At 45.0% G+C, this 18,875-nt stretch overlaps 1 protein-coding gene across 1 annotated transcript in view; it reads right to left on the bottom strand.

Moving 5' to 3' along the window:
- Nucleotides 1-18,875, bottom strand: part of VPS13A (vacuolar protein sorting 13 homolog A) — a 192,671-nt gene that overhangs the window by 44,444 nt on the left and 129,352 nt on the right. Inside the window, exon 40 of the mRNA XM_068236705.1 lies at nucleotides 2,312-2,404. Coding sequence (XP_068092806.1) covers nucleotides 2,312-2,404 — 93 coding nt within the window. The remainder of the gene's footprint in view (nucleotides 1-2,311; nucleotides 2,405-18,875) is intronic.

Below are 18,875 nucleotides of genomic sequence, written 5' to 3'. Positions count from 1 at the left end.
ATGGCAGGGAATTGAGCGAAAGATAAGCGGCGCGGGGACGAGCGGGTATCAAATCCAGCGCAGCGACGCGGAAGAGGCGATCTGGCGGCTAATCGAGCCACCGGATCAGAGCCTCATCTACACGCGTAACTTAAAACCATGTTCAGCAGTATTTTAGGCAGTTATGTAAATAATTCACACAGTATAAGGTTACTGAACCATTTATTTATCATAAGCTCATACACCATTACCAAACCTGCCATCTAAGCTCAGGAAAAAGGATGCAAAACCATTCCACTGAACATTGTAGAAAATAAAAAAAAAGACAGATTTTACATTTTAAAACACAAAAAGGATTTCTGAGATTTCAATTCTTCCATCCCTTATCATTTACATATTACAATAATCTTAAAAAAAATGTCAGTAAAAACCTCAAAATTCCACCTAGTTGTCAAATTAACGCCATCTATGTTTTCATCCTCCACCTCATCCCTTCCATAGGAGGTGTTTGAGGTTTCAGTTGCAAGGTGTGGTAAACTACAGGTGGGGGAATGACCCAACTGCCATTCTCACTCCAACAGTACAACACTGTGGGTGGGCATGTTGGTACAAAGGTTATTTATTTTTAAACGTAGTTACTAAAACCAGAACAGTATTTGCCACAGTCATTCAAAATCTTTCCACTAACATACTTATAAACTCAACAACAATTTGCTATTTTTTTTTAGCTTTTTAAATGTTTTGTGTTTTAAAGGCTATCAGCATCAGATGTAATTATTTTTTAAGCTACCTGCCTATTTAGCCATTTTCCACTACATAGCTCGGAAACAAAAGCACAAAAGACCATTTTCAATGACCTTTGAAAGCAAATTACAAGCCAGAGAAGGAAGGTCTGTGCTGTGAAAAAAAATTGATCATCAAATTATATTGCAAGTATTTTGCCATTGGTACAGAATATAACTGGAAAACCGTGGACAAAGTATTAGGAAGAACCTAAGTTGTTTATATAAATGTACTTTTTACTTAGTGTCCTTAAACTCTAGTATTTTTTTGGAGGCCATTTTAGTTTTTAAATGAGCAGCTTGAAATTTGTATTTCCTGTAGCGTCCATATTAGCTACAGTTTTTGTCTGCTTATGATTTAAAGGGAACCTAAACTGAGAAGGATATGGATTTTTCCTATTAAAATAATACCAGTTGCCAGACTCTCCTGATGAGCCTGTGTCTCTAATACATTTAGCCACAGGCCCTCAACAAGCATGCAGATCAGGTGCTCTGACTTAAAGGGACTCCGAGCAGTGCAGAAACTATGGAAAGATGCATATCATTTTAAAGCTCTCTTTCTCCTCTTTCCAATGATATATAACCCGCTGCCCTACGCCTTTTAGTTTTCGCTATTTTCGCGATTGAAATTGCCGCGGCCGCAATTTCAATCGCGAAAATAGAGAAAACTAAAAGGCGTAGGGCGACGATTTAGGTGTCGCCAGAAAGAGGAGAAAGAGAGCTTTAAAATGATATCCATCTTTCCATAGTTACATTGTGTTACACAGGGCGACTTTTTCCTAAAGTCAGCAGCTCCATTCTGCCGAAATAGAGCTGCTGACATTGGGGAAAGTGTCGTCCTGTGTAATACAAGTAACTATGGAAAGATGGATATCATTTTAAAGCTCTCTTTCTCCTCTTTCTGGCGACACCTAAATCGTCACCCTACGCCTTTTATTTTTCTCTATTTTCGCGATTGAAATCGCGGCCGTGGCAATTTCAATCGCGAAAATAGCGTAAACTAAAAGGCGTAGGGCGGCGTTTTATATATCATTGGAAAGAGGAGAAAGAGCTTTAAAATGATATGCATTTTTCCATAGTTTCTGCACTGCTCGGAGTCCCTTTAAGTCAGACTGGATTAGCTGCATGCCTGCATCTCAGGTGTGAGATCCAGATACTACTGCAGCAAATTGGTCAGCAGAAGAGTCAGGCAACTGGTATTGTTTAAAAGAAAACATCCATATCCCTCTCAGTTTAGGTTCCCTTGAAGGAGGTAAACCTCGGGGATTATGTATCTCTAATTTGGTGCTTACAGTAAATTTAATTCAAAAGTAAAATCTGATAATTTATTTTACTTGGCTGTCAGACTTTTAGCAATAGCCTACAAAATCAAGGGCAGATGCACTTTTTATTAGCATAATAAAACATTCTGTTGCAATACTCTTACTCTGATTTAACTACTATAGTGTAACCTCAGTACAAATGTGGCACAGCCAGAATTAATGTTATAGCTGACTACATTTAACAGCTAATAAAAACTGAACGAATGGCTGTACAACACTTAACCTTACCTTCAACATAAGTGTTTTTATTGACAGGTCTATCTTCTGTGGCTCTCCATTACACTGAACACTTTGGAAAAACAGGTCACAAGGATGTAATACCTGTGAAAATACAGTTAACATCCTTTTAGTATCTTTATTTCTTTATTGGATTTATAAAGCGCCAACATATTACGCAGTGTCTTTATGGACATTCATTGTATTCATCTACTTCATGTGTAGAATTCTATCTTCGAACCCATGAGCTTGCAGTTTCAAACAAAGGTAAGATCACTGTAAACTTGGCCATATATCAGGCATTCTATAACGTTCAGTAAACCTTGTAGTAAAACATCAAGACTGCTTCATGTTAACACTGCTGTGCTATCCAAATACAGGGTTCCCCGAGTCAGGATAGCAAAAGCTGTAAGGCTCATTTCACACTACGTACAAATCCGATGCAATTATATTTCAATGGGGGCCTTCACACTGCTACTTTTGTGGTGCAGCGATCTCCAGCAGGAGAACGTACAACATACGGGTGACGTGTGTTACCAGGTGATGCGTGCAATAAAAGCATGAAGCCTATGGATAATATGCTGCACTGTACAGGTCCCATTGCTTCAGCAGGTGATACAACTTTACATCACCCTATGCACCACAATTCTATTTTTCACAATGCAACGTATATAGTGTGAAAGGAACCTAAGAGTTAGTAATAAATTATCATACACAAACTTTACCACAAAGTCACTAGTTTTGGGGAAAGTTTGCATGTCTGTACTTCAACAAAGAAACCTTTTGTTTTTTAGGCCACCAAATGACATGGTCTGTCAAATCAAATCTCGACCTTAGGCCTCTTGCACACTGCATGCATTTCCGATTCAGATTTCGCTTTTTAATCGGTTTTTACATCCGATTCAGATGTTTAATCTTTACTGCATTTTCTAATCCGTTTTTATGTTGAATGTATTCAGGGAAAATCGGAATTGAAAAATCGGAATCGGAAACTGAATCGGAAAACGGATTTGCAGTGTGCAGGGAGGTTATACTGGCCTGCACAGGCAGAAGGGGGACAGGCATGGTTGCATTTTTTTTTTTTGGTCCAGCTGTCCGGTCTTCTTCATTAACCACTTGCCGACCGCACGCTTATACCGTGCGTCGGCAAAGTGGCAGCTGCAGGACCAGCGACGCAGTACTGCGTCGCCAGCTGCAGGCTGATTAATCAGGAAGCAGCCGCTCGCGCGAGCGGCTGCTTCCTGTCAATTCACGGCGGGGGGCTCCGTGAATAGCCTGCGGGCCGCCGATGGCGGCTCGCAGGCTAAATGTAAACACAAGCGGAAATAATCCGCTTTGTTTACATTGTACGGCGCTGCTGCGCAGCAGCGCCGTAAGGCAGATCGGCGATCCCCGGCCAATCAGCGGCCGGGGATCGCCGCCATGTGACAGAGGACGTCCTGTCACTGGCTGCACAGGACGGATAGCGTCCTGTGCAGCCCGGATCACTGGGGGGACAGGTAGGAGAGGGAGGGGGAGAGAATGTCGCCGCGGAGGGGGGCTTTGAGGTGCCCCCCCCCCCGCAACATGCCACCAGCAGGAGCGATCAGACCCCCCCTGCACATCATCCCCATAGGGGGGAAAAAAGGGGGGCGATCTGATCGCTCTGCCTGCCCGCTGATCTGTGCTGGGGGCTGCAGAGCCCACCCAGCACAGATCCCATCAAACAGCGCTGGTCCTTAAGGGGGGGTAAAGGGTGGGTCCTCAAGTGGTTAAGCCACTGTCCACCCACGTGACCTCTGCCTGGTTCTGGGTTTCTTGCTCACTATCATTCAGCCTCCTTATTGATGCATCAATCACAAGAGTAACCCAGAATGAGGTTGAATGGTGGTGACGGGAACAAGAGAAAGTTGCAGTGGATGGATTAAGTAGCTGAATGGAGGATACCCAGCAGCTGCAATGCAGAATAGTGGTCATACCCACAAGTACACTGCTCAGTGTGCAGCTGTGGAATAAAAGGTCCCTTTAACCACTTCGCATCCAGACCTTGTTTTGTACTTATTGACCAGAGCAGTTTTGACAGTTTAGCTATGTCCCTATTTAATCAGAAATAGCTTTATCCCTACTTATGACACAGAAATGAAATATATATTGTTTTTTTCAAGACAAACTAGGCTTTCATTGTATGCCATTTTTTCCCTCAAACTATTTTGTTTTCTATGAATTTTAATGGGAAAACAAAGAAAAAAATAGAAAAAACATGTATTTTTCAGTTTTACCAATTCCAGTTTAAAAATAAAAAGTTCTACTGTAGATTAAAAACACACATTTTGTTTGGCAATTCTTACTGCTTATCACAAAACTTAGATTATGTTCCTGTCACAATTTATGGTGAAGATATTTGATTCTGAAATAATGCTACAGAGTGTGTTTTTCACTATGAAATGAGAAAATACAAGTATTTTTCATAGTAAAAATCAATCTCATTAGCTCAGGAAACTTATATTCCCATTCACCAATTGGTGCTGCATCAGATAGTGCCAGAAATGTGCACAGGAGCAAGCCCAATCCTGCACAGCACTGCTTCTGCTACAAGACGTATATCTACTGACCTGTGGCTTAGATGAAGTCCCAGAGGACGTATATCTACTGACCTGTGGACGAAGTGGTTAAGCTTCCTGGTGTTATGATTATTTCCAGATTTAGGGTCTAAAAGCCATGCAATTTTTTCATAAGCTTTTAGACCCTAAAAACAAGAATAAAACATACATCAGAGGGGTCTGCAGCAGCTCCTGCATGAAACTCACTCAGGCACAGGTTTACCACCCTGTTCTGTGGCTTTCCATCCCGAGCCTGATTACCGCTAAGGAGGTTAAAGAGTACTTTCAGTGTTAAAGACATAGCCTGCCATGTTAGACTCGGTTTTAAAGTTACCAGGATGGGGGGGGGGGGGTGTTGGTCTCAGTGTTATTAAATTACTTGAATAACTAATTCATTAGACACGTAAAGCTCTGCCCCTTACTCTGCAAGACAGTCGTGGCCATTTTTCTGAAATCTTACGAGACTCTATGGCAGCTCCCGCCACCTGCCTTACTGCTGCCCGCCCCCATCTCAGCAGCCACTAATTAGGCCATGGCTGTGCAGCTATGGATGGGCTTCAGCAAGACGGGAGGGTGGGGAGAATGCTGGAAGACTTTTGAAAGAATAAAAAAAAACTACACCACAGGCATCTTTTCCAAGAGGGGGCATCTGTTTAATGAATTACATGCGATCAAGTAAGTTATTAACCTCGTGATCCCCTGATCCCTGCAGTATTTAGACAGAGCCTGACATGACAGGCTCTGTCTTTTACACTGGAAGTAGTAGTCAGTGTTCTCCCCAGAATTTTTTTCCAGGCGGGTGGCGTGAAAAAGTAGCCGGGTGGGGCAATATGAGAGAATGCTGGGCTAGTGCTTCTGTGCCCAACTCTGCTTATAGCATAGGAACTGACAAGCCGATGACAGCCGGGTGCTCACCAAAAGTAGCCAGGTGGAGCGCTCGGCTAAAAGAGCCTGGGGAGAACACTGGTCTTTAAGTTTATAGTTAAGACAACCACTACCATTACTTGTTTTCAGGTAAAAATGGGGGCTCAGTTATACAGTACTTGAGCACACAGGGTAGTTAAGGGATGCAATGTATGTTTCAAAGTTAAAATGCAAACATTCAGAAGTAAACCGCGTCAAACTAAACAATTTTGCTAAACCTGTATAGCTTACAAGTTGTGTTTATCATAAGTGGGCATCTCATTAGCTATAATTCACTTTGATTTTCAAAGAGGAACTTAGCTGTATAATGGTGGCCACTAATGATCCAATCTTTTTTTTATTCAATCTTACCATATCTATGTAATATACGGGACTGCCTAAATTATCCATTCAATAAATTCACTCAATTTATCCTTATATTAGATTGATTTGGTAAAATTGGATGAAAAAGATTGGATCATTAGTGGCCTCCATGTCGTGCATCGCTAGGGCAATAATGTGCCCACCGCAATACCTGGATTCGATTACCAGTGCAGCACAGCCATCTACTACTATGGAGACTGCAGCACTGTCATCAAGGTAGGTGGTGCACAACACAGGGAGGACTAGCCACATAGAGGAAGGGAAGCCGTGGCCAAGACCCTCATCCTGCCACATCACACTTTAGCTTAATCTCAAGTCTCTCTCCTGACCAGGACTCAATCCCTCTGGGGACAGTTCAGGCCTGAATGCAGAACAGACAAATGGCATCGTAGGGCTCCTATTCAAACTCTATATTCTCGGCAAAGATGGCCCTTAACAGCCACCTTGGCTGAGCGTCATCTGGCATGTGTAGCTAGTTTTAAAATGTATCAGAGATGTAGGCCTCTTAACCTCCTGAGCGATAATCCCGAGCTGAGCTCGGGGTATATCGCGCAGGAGGATTTCTCAGGCTCTGGTGGGCCGATTTGCATAATTTTTTTTTTGTTACACGCAGCTAGCACTTGGCTAGCCGCGTGTAACTTCCGATCGCCGCCGCTCACTGCCGATCCGCCGTTACCCGCCGTGCCGCGCAGCCCCCCCCTCCCCGACCCCTTGCGCAGCCTGGCCAATCAGTGCCAGGCAGCGCTGAGGGGTGGATCGGGACTCACTCTGACGTCACGACGTCGGTGACGTCATCCCGCCCCGTCGCCATGGTGACCGGGGAAGCCCAGCAGGAAATCCCGTTCTGAACGGGATTTCCTGCTTACTCTGATCGCCGAAGGCGATCGGAGTGGGTGGGGGGATGCCGCTGCGCTGCGGCTATCATGTAGCGAGCCCTGGGCTCGCTACATGATTTAAAAAATAAAAAATTAAAAAAAATAGTGCTGCGCCACATCCTGGGCGATATAATTATATCGCCCAGAGGGTTAAAGTAAACCAGAGCCGAAGCACAGGTTCAAAACAAGTTCTTACCCTGAGGATCCTATTGAGACTTCCCTCTCTTGTTGGCAGTCCTCATTGCAGAGCACGGCCCCCCAGACCCACTTACGCATTAATGGCCATGCTGTAGCCATGCAAGTCTGCCCATGCGCAGTAGCACGGAGCCCGCGGCTCCAACTTACTGCACATGCGCGGGCGGGCGCAGTCTGCTATTGCGCGACCATTAATAAGCAAGAGGAGATTCACGGCCCTGAACTGATTAGCGAGTATCCGCACTCACATGTTACACATTATGGTTACTCTTTCAAGTGACACTGAAGCTCAAAAAATATATTATGAATTGTATTTGTAGTATGGATAATTCATAGAACATTGGTAGCAAAGAACAGAGTCTTATTTTTATTTTCAGTTATATAGCTTTTTTTTTTTTTTTTATAACATTGCATCAGTCTAATATTTGCAGTTTACAAACTACACCCTGGCTTTACGCTAATGCAGCAGTACTCCTTGTGGGCTAGATACTGGTGGACAGCATCCCAGATTGTGACCCACTCGTTTTTTCCCTTATACGGATTGTTCAGCCAACTTTGACTGAACGCACTTGTTTGCCTCTGAGGAAGCGGCCTTTGGCTGTGAAACACGTGTCAAGCATATTTTGGTTCTGGGATTGGATATCCTATTCATATGACTGCAATCAAGTAGTATTCAAGTAGCAATCAATAATATTTATGAAAAATTTAAAAATTGATGCTGTTCCTTTAAAAACCTGTTGTGGACTGTTTTGTATATATTTATAAGTTTATTTTCGCTTCAGATTCCCTTAAAGTAAATGCATCTTGAAAAAATGGCAAGTTTAGGTGCAAAAATTAGGAGCAAGGCTGCTTCTGAACTTGTAGAATTTAAGTCACGGTAGCTTCATCTCCAATTTACATAAACTGATGCAAAATGTGACATACAGGTAACATGATCTCTGCTTTCCTAACTTTTGGAAAAAATCCCCACGAGTATTGCACAAACAAGGCCCCAAGGATAGCAGAGAAGAGCTGGACTAAGATGAATTAGCTTGGATTTTCTGGTGCATGTACCATGGGAATACCATCCCATATCTATTTATCTCTCAGAGGAAAGCTATCCAGAACAGGAAAAATTGGGACATCTGACAGCAATATTCTATATAATTAAAAAGTGGAATAAATTAATCACATTGTGCAGACTTGCCCAAAATGGGAATTTTAAATTTTAATATTAAAGAACGTGCCAAAAATAGAAGATTGTTGGAATTATGTTAAGCCGCATCTACATGGGTAGATGCGGCTCCGATGTTCCTCATCAATCGAGCCGCTGATGCGGCTCGATTGATAAGATCCGACAGGACGGATCTCCGCACCGCCAATTCCCTGCTCGCTCCCCGCGAGGGGACAATGGCAGGGAATCGAGCGGAAGATAATCGGCGCCGGCGGGGACGAGCGGGGAATCGAATCCGGGGGACGCGGAAGAGGCGATCCGGCGGCTAATCGAGCCGCCGGATCGGAGCCGCATCTATGCGTCTAGATGCGGCTTAACATTAGAAGCAGCTTTCAGGGAATCAAGTTCCAGCACAATAGCTTCTTTATAACTTAAGCTCAACCCTGCTGAAAAATATAAAAAAAATGTGGCTACCTTAATTACCGTACTTTAGGTTCTGGGTTGTTTTTACCCCTTAGGCTAGTTTCACATGTTTAGCGGTGCAATAGTGCTGTGGCAGGAGAGCTCAGGAAGGACAATCACACCACACCATGTTCCCGTCCATATTCCCCTGCGGCAGAGTGCACTGACAGGATATATGCTTAGTGCTGCACCTGCTCAGTGACGTACCCCCTGCGAGACAGGAAAGTACATCACTTAATTACCATCGCTCTGCGTATGCGCACCGCTACTGCGATAGATTGTGCTTATAGTCATGGACTTGCATGGCTACATAATCAGTGCACGGATCATGCAACAATGCCCTGCAGACTGTTTACGGCGTGCTTGCAATTTCGCTACTTCCATCGCAACACATCACGTCACAATAGTATGCAAGTCTCCATAGACTTACGTTATTGCGACACAAAGCTATAAGTGTGAAAGTAGCCTAAGGGCCCTTTTACACTTAATGAGTTTTAATGCATTGCTATGCACAGCATTGTGTTTTAATGCTTTTCTTCCTCCACAGAAGTACATTGTGAAAAGCTTCAGTCTTTCAGTGTAAAGTATAAAAGCGTAACTGTGCCTGTCCGCTACCTGTCTGTGTGTGACAGGCGCACATTGTAATACCCATCACTGCATATACCTACCTGTTGTGTTCAGCGCACCCACCTCGTCACTGCATATACCTACCTGTTGTGTTCAGTGCACCCACCTACCTACGTGAGTGCACGCAGTGTGATATACCACTCTGTGCATACCTGTTAACTGCACCTGTGTGACTGCACATTGTATTAGTCAAGTAAGGGCATAACTTTCACTTTATCCCCCCCCCCCCTTAGATATGGACACAACGGACAAAACAGGCAGAGGCAGACCCAGAGGAAGGCCACCCAGCAGGTCTGTGCGAGGTCATGTTGATGTGATTTCGTGCGGCCTTTGCCCAAAGTACAGTGCTCAGAAGAAGGCACGTCCCATCAACTCCCAAGATTGTCAGGACGTAGTTGACTATTTAACCCAGAACACTTCATCTTTCGTAGCCACCAGCGCTATTACAAGCATCACATCCGTTGCACTTGACACTTCGCAGGAGTTAATTGGTGGGGAATTAACTGATTCACGGCCATTATTGCTACAACCAGATGAAGGTGCTAAACAAGTTACACCACCTCATATGTCCGAGTTAGGCGGCGACACTACAGAGGTAACGTGTGAGGAGGAGGATGATGAAGTACCTGCTGTTGGTGCAGTTTTGGAGGTGTCTGAGGCAAGCGAAGCTGGGCAGGATGATTATGATAATATGGATCCCACATGGGTTCCTAATAGACAAGATGACCAAGGGCACAGTTCAGAGGGGGAGTCAGAGAGGAGTAGGAGGAGACGAGTTCATGAAAGAAGCAGGGCTCATCATCAGAAACAGCTGGTGGCAGTGTCCGACGCCATGTATCGCCACCTATGTACAGCAAGCCAACATGCCCTTCAACGTCAGCTGCTGATACCACCATAGTGCCATCACCCCAGGGGGGCTCAGCAGTTTGGAAATACTTTAATGTGTCTGCCTCAGATTGGAGCAATTCCATCTGTTCTCTCTGCCTCCAAAAATTGAGCCGTGGAAAGGCCAACACTCACGTAAGAACAAGTGTCTTACGAAGGCACATGGAGAAAAGGCACAAACTGCAATGGGAAGAGCACCTGAGCAAAAGCAGCACACAAAAGAAAAGACACCCTCCTTCTCTTTCTTCCTTCAGGTGCAGCATCTTCAACAGCTTTCTCCCTTGCACCTTCACAGCCACTCTCCTCCACTCCGCCTCTGACCTTGAGCGGTTCCTGCTCCTCTGCCCACAGCAGCCAGGTGTCCGTGAAGGAAATCTTTGAGCGGAAGAAGCCAATTTCTGCCAGTCACCCCCTTGCCCGGCGTCTGACAGCTGGCGCGGCGGAACTGTTAGCTTGCCAGCTGTTACCATAGAAGCTGGTGGACTCTGAGGCCTTCCATAAATTTGTGGCCATTGGGACACTGCAGTGGAAGATACCAGGCCGCAATTAATTTCTAAAAAGGCGATACCCAAACTGTACCGTGAAGCTGAGAGCAAGTGGTGTCATCTCTGGCACACAGCGTTGGGTCAAGGGTCCACCTGACCACGGATGCCTGGTCTGCCAAGCACGGTCAGGGCAGGTACATTACTTACACAGCCCATTGGGTCAACCTGGTGACCGATGGCAAGCAGGGAGTACGTGGCTGAGCAGCGGACCAACTTGTGACACCTCCACGGCTTGCAGGCAGGCCTCCTGCCACCTCCTCTCCTCCTGCTACATCCTCTTCGCTGTCGTCCTCCTCCTCCTTGGCTGAGTGGCAGTTCAACTCTACTGGTGCTGCGATCTCCTCTCCAGCTACACAGCCCCATCTCCCCAGGGCCAATGCTGCATGCCAGGTATGACGGTGTCATGCCATATAAGACATGTCTTGCCTCAAAGTTGAGAGTCACACTGGACCACCTCTCCTGGCTGCTCTTAACAAACAGGTGGATCAGTGGCTGACCCCGCACCAGCTGGAGATCGGCAACGTGGTGTGTGACAACGGCAGCAATCTCATTTCCACGTTGAATTTGGGAAAGCTGATGCATGTACCCTGCTTGGCACATGTGCTGAATCTAGTCAAAGATTTGTGTCAAAGTACCCAGGCTTAGAGGACGTCCTGAAGCAGGCCAGGAAGTTGTGTGGGCATTTCAGGCGGTCTTACATGGCCATGGCACGCTTTGCGGACATTCAGCAGAGAAACAACTTGCCGGTGAGACGCATGATATGTGATAGCCCGATTCGCTGGAATTCGACCCTGCTCATGTTCTCTCACCGCTAGAACAGGAGAAAGCCGTCTCCCAGTACCTGTACAATTACAGTAAAAGGACACAATCTGGGGAGATGGGAATGTTCTGGCCCAACAACTGGACACTGATGCGAAATGCATGCAGGCTCATGCAGCCGTTTGAGGAGATGACCAACCTGGTGAGTCGCAGTGAAGGCACCATCAGCAACTTGATCCCGCACGCTTACTTCCTGGAGCGTGCCGTGCGTAGAGTGGTGGATCAAGCTGTGGAGGAGCGTGAAGAGAAACAGTAATGGCAGGAACGGGGGGCGTGGCTTGCCGCGATGGAGAGCAGACGCGTGTGAGCGAGCTCTGACCCCGGACTCTCACTAAGCACCTTATCAGCAGCATCTAGCTAACCTACGGACTGCCCCAGAGTGTGGACATGACCTCCAAGAAGGGGAAGATCAATAAGAGAGGGGATACGGCGCCGCGCCAGCAGCGGAATAATCACTACTTTCAAGACGGGAGAACGAGGTCCCACATGCTCTCCAAGATGGCGCCGGACCACAGCCCACAGCGCACTCAGACGGAGAGAAGCTCCCCGGAATACACGTCCTCACAACAAAGGCAGACCCGCTCTAAGAGACAAGGCAGCCAGCGGAGAACATACAGGACGGATTCCGAAGACGAGGGAGCAGATAATCTTTCAGAGGTGGGTGAAACATCAGGAGGCTACAGACGCAACTCAATACAGGCGCAGGCCTCACCACACAGGCCTAGGCCGCATATAGCAGATGCAGATCTTAGAGACTACATTCTCAGGCTACCTACCCTCAAAGATCTAGACTCCTTTGCAACAAGGATAGAGAAATCATTCCGCAGAGAGCTAGACGAAATACATAGAGATATTAACAGTATTGGGCACAGGGTGGTGGCATTGGAGGAGAAAGAAGAGTCAGCGCATACAGACATGGCGTCCATGAAGGAACACATAAAGGTACAAGACAAGGAAATGGACATCTTAAAAACACAACTAGACGACTACGAAAACAGGGCCCGCCGCAACAATATCCGCATTAGGGGCCTCCCGGAGGCGACAGGGACGGAGGAACTACGCCCAACGGTCACAGACATCTTTAACATAATACTGCAGAGGCCCGCACAAACCCCCATTGATATTGAACGGGTGCATAGGGCCCTATCTGCCAAAAACCCAGACCCACAAAAACCCAGAGACATTATCTGTAAACTCCTCAGATTTACAGACGTAGAAATTATATTTGCTAAATTGCGAGACAAAGAGGGACTAGATTTTGACGGGGTCCAACTAACGTTCTTCCCAGATATCTCAAGACGCACTCTGCTACAAAGGAAGGCGGTTAAGCCCCTTCTAACCGAAATTAAAAAAGCTGGAGGAATATACAAATGGGGCCATCCGTTTTCCCTCATAGCAACTGTTAACGGACGCACAGCCATTCTACGCACGAAGGACGACTTAAAAGACTTCCAAGAAAAACTGGACATTGCGGATACAGATTTCCCTGACTGGCGGGATATCCAACCCCTCAACACGCTGACACAAAGAGACAGATGGAAACAACAGGGCTCTAATAAACGGAAAAGCACCAATCCTCTCACCCCGAGAGACAACAGCTCCTAAAAAGCATCCTGTAAAGCACAACAGATTTGCCTGTGTAGGAGCGCTCTGTTGATACTTAATCAGACGCTCCCACAGACAGGTCAACTGAGAACTAGAGACTGTACTTGATCTATACTTTCTTCCTACCTTTCTGTTCCTTCCAGACTACGAGGAAGAGAACCCGAGATCCCGAGACTGCGGAAACCTCCTAGGGAGACTGCCCGAGACGTGGACACTGGTAAAATCAAACCACTTATTTGTCTAGACTGTGTAATATACCGCAGAGGCTACTCTGAGTATCACTCCAAACCTCAAGAGCCTGAGCATGCAATAGGAAGAAAGGTTATGTTTTTAAAGGTCAAGACTGCGTACCCTTTGCTCCCGTTACGAAATAAGTTTGGGTTTGAGCCGGGAGGTGGCGCTCTGTGAGCTATTAAATCAGACGCTCCCTCAGGTTCAAGCTTATGAGCTAGCGCTCTCCTCATTGGAGTAAACTGAGGAGAAATTATTACATAAGTATGGGAAATGATAAGCTATACAATCTGTGATAACTCATGTTTATATATGTTAAGGGCAGTGAGGTAGATGGAGCGGTCCACGAATCTCCTCTGTGGGGATGGGAGGGGGAGGGGGGCCCAGTGGACATTAGTCCCGAGAGGCCGGACTCCACCTCAGCCTTCGCACAGCATGAGAGCCGGGGTTTGAAGCGGCTTGCATCTTCTGCCGCTCACATCGTGCGACACATATACCCCACTAGGAACTCCCTGATAACAATGGGATGTAGAGCTTCAAGCTCAATAGTTATGGCAATTTTTGCCTTGTTTTGGTTATATAGTTTGGAATCCAGGACCCATAAAAGTTGTTCTTGGAAGAGTCTACAGTGGAAATGCAGATTGCTAACTTAAAAATATTGTCTTACAATGTGAGAGGATTAGGGTCTCCAGTCAAAAGGGGGAAATTGTGGTTTGAAATGCGTAGGCTCCGCCCACAGATCTTACTGCTCCAGGAAACATATTTTAAGCAAGGCCACCCACCATACCTACCCCATAACCAATTCGATAGATGGTTCTTAGGCTCCTCCCCAATACGAAGGGCTAGAGGAGTAGCTATAGCACTAAGCAGAGATTGCCCACTATCAATAACAGATTCAATAATAGACGAACTGGGCAGGTTCATCATGCTGAAAGGAGAATATGAGGGGAAAAAGTATACTGTGGTGAACATCTACGCACCCAATGTAAAACAAGTACAATTCCTGGCGAAAGTCCTTAAAAAGCTAAGCTCCTTTAGAGAGGGGTGCCTGATACTAGGGGGGGATCACAATTTAATTACCAATCCAGAGATGGACTCCTCCTCCGCTACAACAACGACCCCAAGGTCTATGACAAATAGGTATTCCCACCTCCTCAAAACAACCCATTTGATAGATGGATGGAGATACATGCATCCCCTAGATAGGGATTACACGTATTTTTCACATGTACACAACACGTACACCAGGATTGATAGAATATACATAGATCAATATTACCTAGGAGCGCTGAAAAAGGCAAAAATTGAAACACTCACCCTATCAGATCATGCAGCAACTTGGGTCGAACTAAGGTTAAAGAGACTCCGTAACAAAAATTGCATCCTGTTTTTTATCATCCTACAAGTTCCAAAAGCTATTCTAATGTGTTCTGGCTTACTGCAGCACTTTGTACTATCACAGTCTCTGTAATAAATCAATGTATCTTTCCCTTGTCAGACTTGTCAGCCTGTGTCTGGAAGGCTGCCAAGTTCTTCAGTGTTGTGGTTCTGCTATGCACTCCCCCCTCAGGGGGGAAAGAAACACACAAATGATCTCTTGAGATTCAAAAGGAATGCTGTATACAGCCTGCTTGTGTATGGATGTATTTTCTATGTGTGGACATACTGTACATCAACCTACTTCCTGTTTTGGTGGCCATTTTGTTTGTTTATAAACAAACTTTTTAAAACTGTTTTTAACCACTTTTAATGTGGCGGGGAGCGGCGAAATTGTGACAGAGGGGAATAGGAGATGTCCCCTAACGCACTGGTATGTTTACTTTTGTGCGATTTTAACAATACAGATTCTCTTTAAATAGAATGCCTAACAAACAGAGACACTGGAGGCTAAATGACTCCCTCCTAGATAGCACGGAAAACCTAAGCATACTGTCTAAATGCCTAAAACATTACTTTAGAGAAAACACAACAGAAGGAATGTCAACAGGGATAATATGGGAGAGCCACAAAGCGGTAATAAGAGGGGAGCTGATTAAATTAGGGGCTAAAAAACAGAAGGAGGAAAGAATGCAGATTCAGACTCTGACTGACACCTTACACAATATGGAACAGGCACACAAAAGCAACAGAACAGAGCAGGGGCTTAAACAGGTAAAAGAAGCCAGAGAAAAACTACTCAGTGCAATAGAGGCGAGGGTTAAGAGAAAGCAGAGACTCTGGATAGCAAAAGCATATGAGTTTAGCAATAAGAGTGGGAAGCAGCTAGCTAGAGCCATCACCAAAAAAAGAGAGAAGACATTCATACATCACATTAAAGACTCACAGGGCCTATTGGAACAACATACACATAAGATAGCGGAAATCTTTAAAGATTACTATGCAACATTATATGATATCTCAGGCAACATTTCAGAAAGGGGCCAAAGGAGACTGCGCTCCAAAATAAAGGAATATCTTCAGAGGGTCTCAATGCCCATGCTAGATGGCGAATGCTGCAAAGAGCTCGATGAACCATTCACAACGGAAGAAGTGATGAGCATATTAAACGCCCTCCCGAATGGGAAAAGCCCTGGCCCAGATGGGCTCACAAAAAGATATTACAAATCATTCTCCTATCTGTTAATACCTCACCTGGTGAAATTCATCAATAACATAGCGGAGGAGGACACCATCCCCAAACAGGGGCTAGAAGCGCACGTAGTGGTGATACCAAAACCTGACAAAGACCCTGCCTGGTGCCAAAGCTACAGACCCATTTCACTGATAAACCTAGATATAAAACTTTTCTCAAAAGCAATCGCAAATAGATTAAGTACATACCTACCGCAATTAATAGGCCTGGATCAAACTGGGTTCATCAGGGGTAGAGAAGCACGAGACAACACCAATAAGGCTCTTAATTTAATCTATTGGGCACAGGGGACCAGTTCACCCTTAATGCTACTGTCAACTGACGCAGAAAAAGCTTTCGATAGGGTGAACTGGTCCCTAATGGATGAAACTCTAGCCCATATAGGACTACAACAGAACATGATTAAGTGGATTAGTTCCCTTTACTCAACCCCCTCAGCAAGGGTCAGAGTAAATGGGGTTTTATCCGCACCATTCCTCATTAAAAATGGCACCAGGCAGGGTTGCCCGTTATCACCACTACTGTTTGCACTATCATTAGAACCTTTGCTTAGAAGTATAAGAAATAACCAAGATATACAGGGGGCAATAGTGGGAGAAAGGGAATATAAACTATCGGCATTCGCTGATGACGTACTTTTTTACATCAGTAACCCCCACATCTCAATTCCCAACCTCCTGGAAGAATTTAGATTATACGGGGACATATCAAACCTAAAGATTAACCTCTCCAAATCAGAATTCATAGGAGTAAACCTGGACCCTCTCGAGCTGACTAGACTACAAAGTAACTATCCATTCCCTTACCGAGATAAAGCACTAAAATACCTGGGGATATACCTCCCCGCTGATCTTAAGGAGCTGTATAGCTTAAACTTCCAGCCACTCATAGATACACTATCAAAAGATCTTCAGAAGTGGGATCGAGACCAATTCACTTGGTTCGGCCGCATAAACATCCTAAAGATGAACGTGATGCCAAGAGTCCTGTTCCTTCTGGGGACTATCCCGATACACCTGCCAAAAACATTTTTCAATAAACTCAGATTCCTATTCACCCAATATGTCTGGAGAAAGAGACCTCCTAGGTTAGCGCACTCCACACTTATCAGGGCAAAAAACAATGGAGGACTGGGCCTACCCGACCCCAAAACGTACTACAGAGCCATGGCATTGAACAGACTACTTGACTGGACCCATAATCTGACTACTAAAGGGTGGGTGATACTGGAGAAGACCCTAGCAGGAAGGGACCTAGCTAAAGCCCAATGGGTACCCAAAAAATTCAGAGGATTCTCAATATTATGCCCACCTTGGGTAACCCACGCCCTAAAAATAGGAGACCTTGCCAACAAAAAATACAAATGGTTCCCCCCAATATCACTATTAACACCATTAGAAGGATTCCCACTATTTTCTCCTGGCCTAGAAAGGGGATTTTTTGGAACATGGGGAGGGGACCAACTAGTGTGCCTAGGCCACCTCTGGAAAAGAGACAGACTCAAAACGATATTCGAACTTAGAGCTGAGAAGAATAAGTTCCCTCTTGATATATGGCGCCTGACACAAATTAAAACGTGGTGTAAAACACACAAGGTCTCTTTAGACGACGAAACTCAGGCTGGAGAGTGGGTAGCCATATTCATCAGCTCCCAAAAAAAGGAACATGCAATCTCTTACCTATATAAACTCCTTAGAAGTAGAGATGACTGCTCTAATCTACTATACCTCAGAACCTGGGAGAGAGAAATTGACACCCCACTGGTAGCTGGAGATAGAGAAAGTATTTTGGGAAATACATTCACCACAACAATCAATACTAAAATGCAAGAGACTAACTTTAAAATTCTATCGCGATGGTACAGGACCCCAGTCAAACTGGCACAGATGTCCTCTGCCAACTCTGATAGATGTTGGAGGGAGTGTGGGGAAAAAGGGACCATGCTCCATATGTTCTGGTCATGCCCTAAGATAAGAGACTTCTGGAATCAAATACTAGACATCAGCAGAAGGGTGACTACCTGGAAGGTGCAGGACTCACCTTGGCAAGCACTGTTACACCTCAATAGCTCCAAAAACTATAAGAAAACCGCTCTACCACATCTGCTCAACGCAGCAAAATGCCTTATCCCAATCAAATGGAAATCTAGTAACCCACCCTCGGTAAGGGATTGGATCACGAAAGTTAACGAGATAGAGGCGATAGAAGATACGGTCATGACAAGTAGGGACCAATACCGAAAGCACTACACTAAATGGGCTCTATGGCTGGATTTCAAAGAGTCTCCGGAATATTATAACTTAGCGCAATGACAATCTAAGTAGTATTTAACACCTCGACTTAGACTGAATAACACTATGACAACCTGGGTAGTGGATTCCACAGTTCTGTTACAAGTTAGTAGATGTAGAATGTTGAGTAGTTATATTAATATGCTCAAGATACTAAGGGGGTACAACACCATCATCAGATACTCCTAAACTTAAATACCAGGCATACTAGATAATAAGGAAGAGCCTACAATACAATATAAGGAAGATTAAGATGGAAAAAGATGATGCAAAACAAGCTCATAACAAGTATATTTGCTAAAAGCATTAATAAATGCCTTGACGGTTATTGCTAATGCTAATCACCTGATATCAAGCTAATGGTCCCCTGCGCGGGATTATATGATATGT

This window comes from Hyperolius riggenbachi, chromosome 1 (assembly GCF_040937935.1).
Source record: "Hyperolius riggenbachi isolate aHypRig1 chromosome 1, aHypRig1.pri, whole genome shotgun sequence".
Lineage (NCBI taxonomy): Eukaryota > Metazoa > Chordata > Amphibia > Anura > Hyperoliidae > Hyperolius > Hyperolius riggenbachi.
The sequence above is the reverse complement of the archived record's forward strand: the minus strand, read 5'-3'. Positions and strand labels throughout refer to the sequence as shown.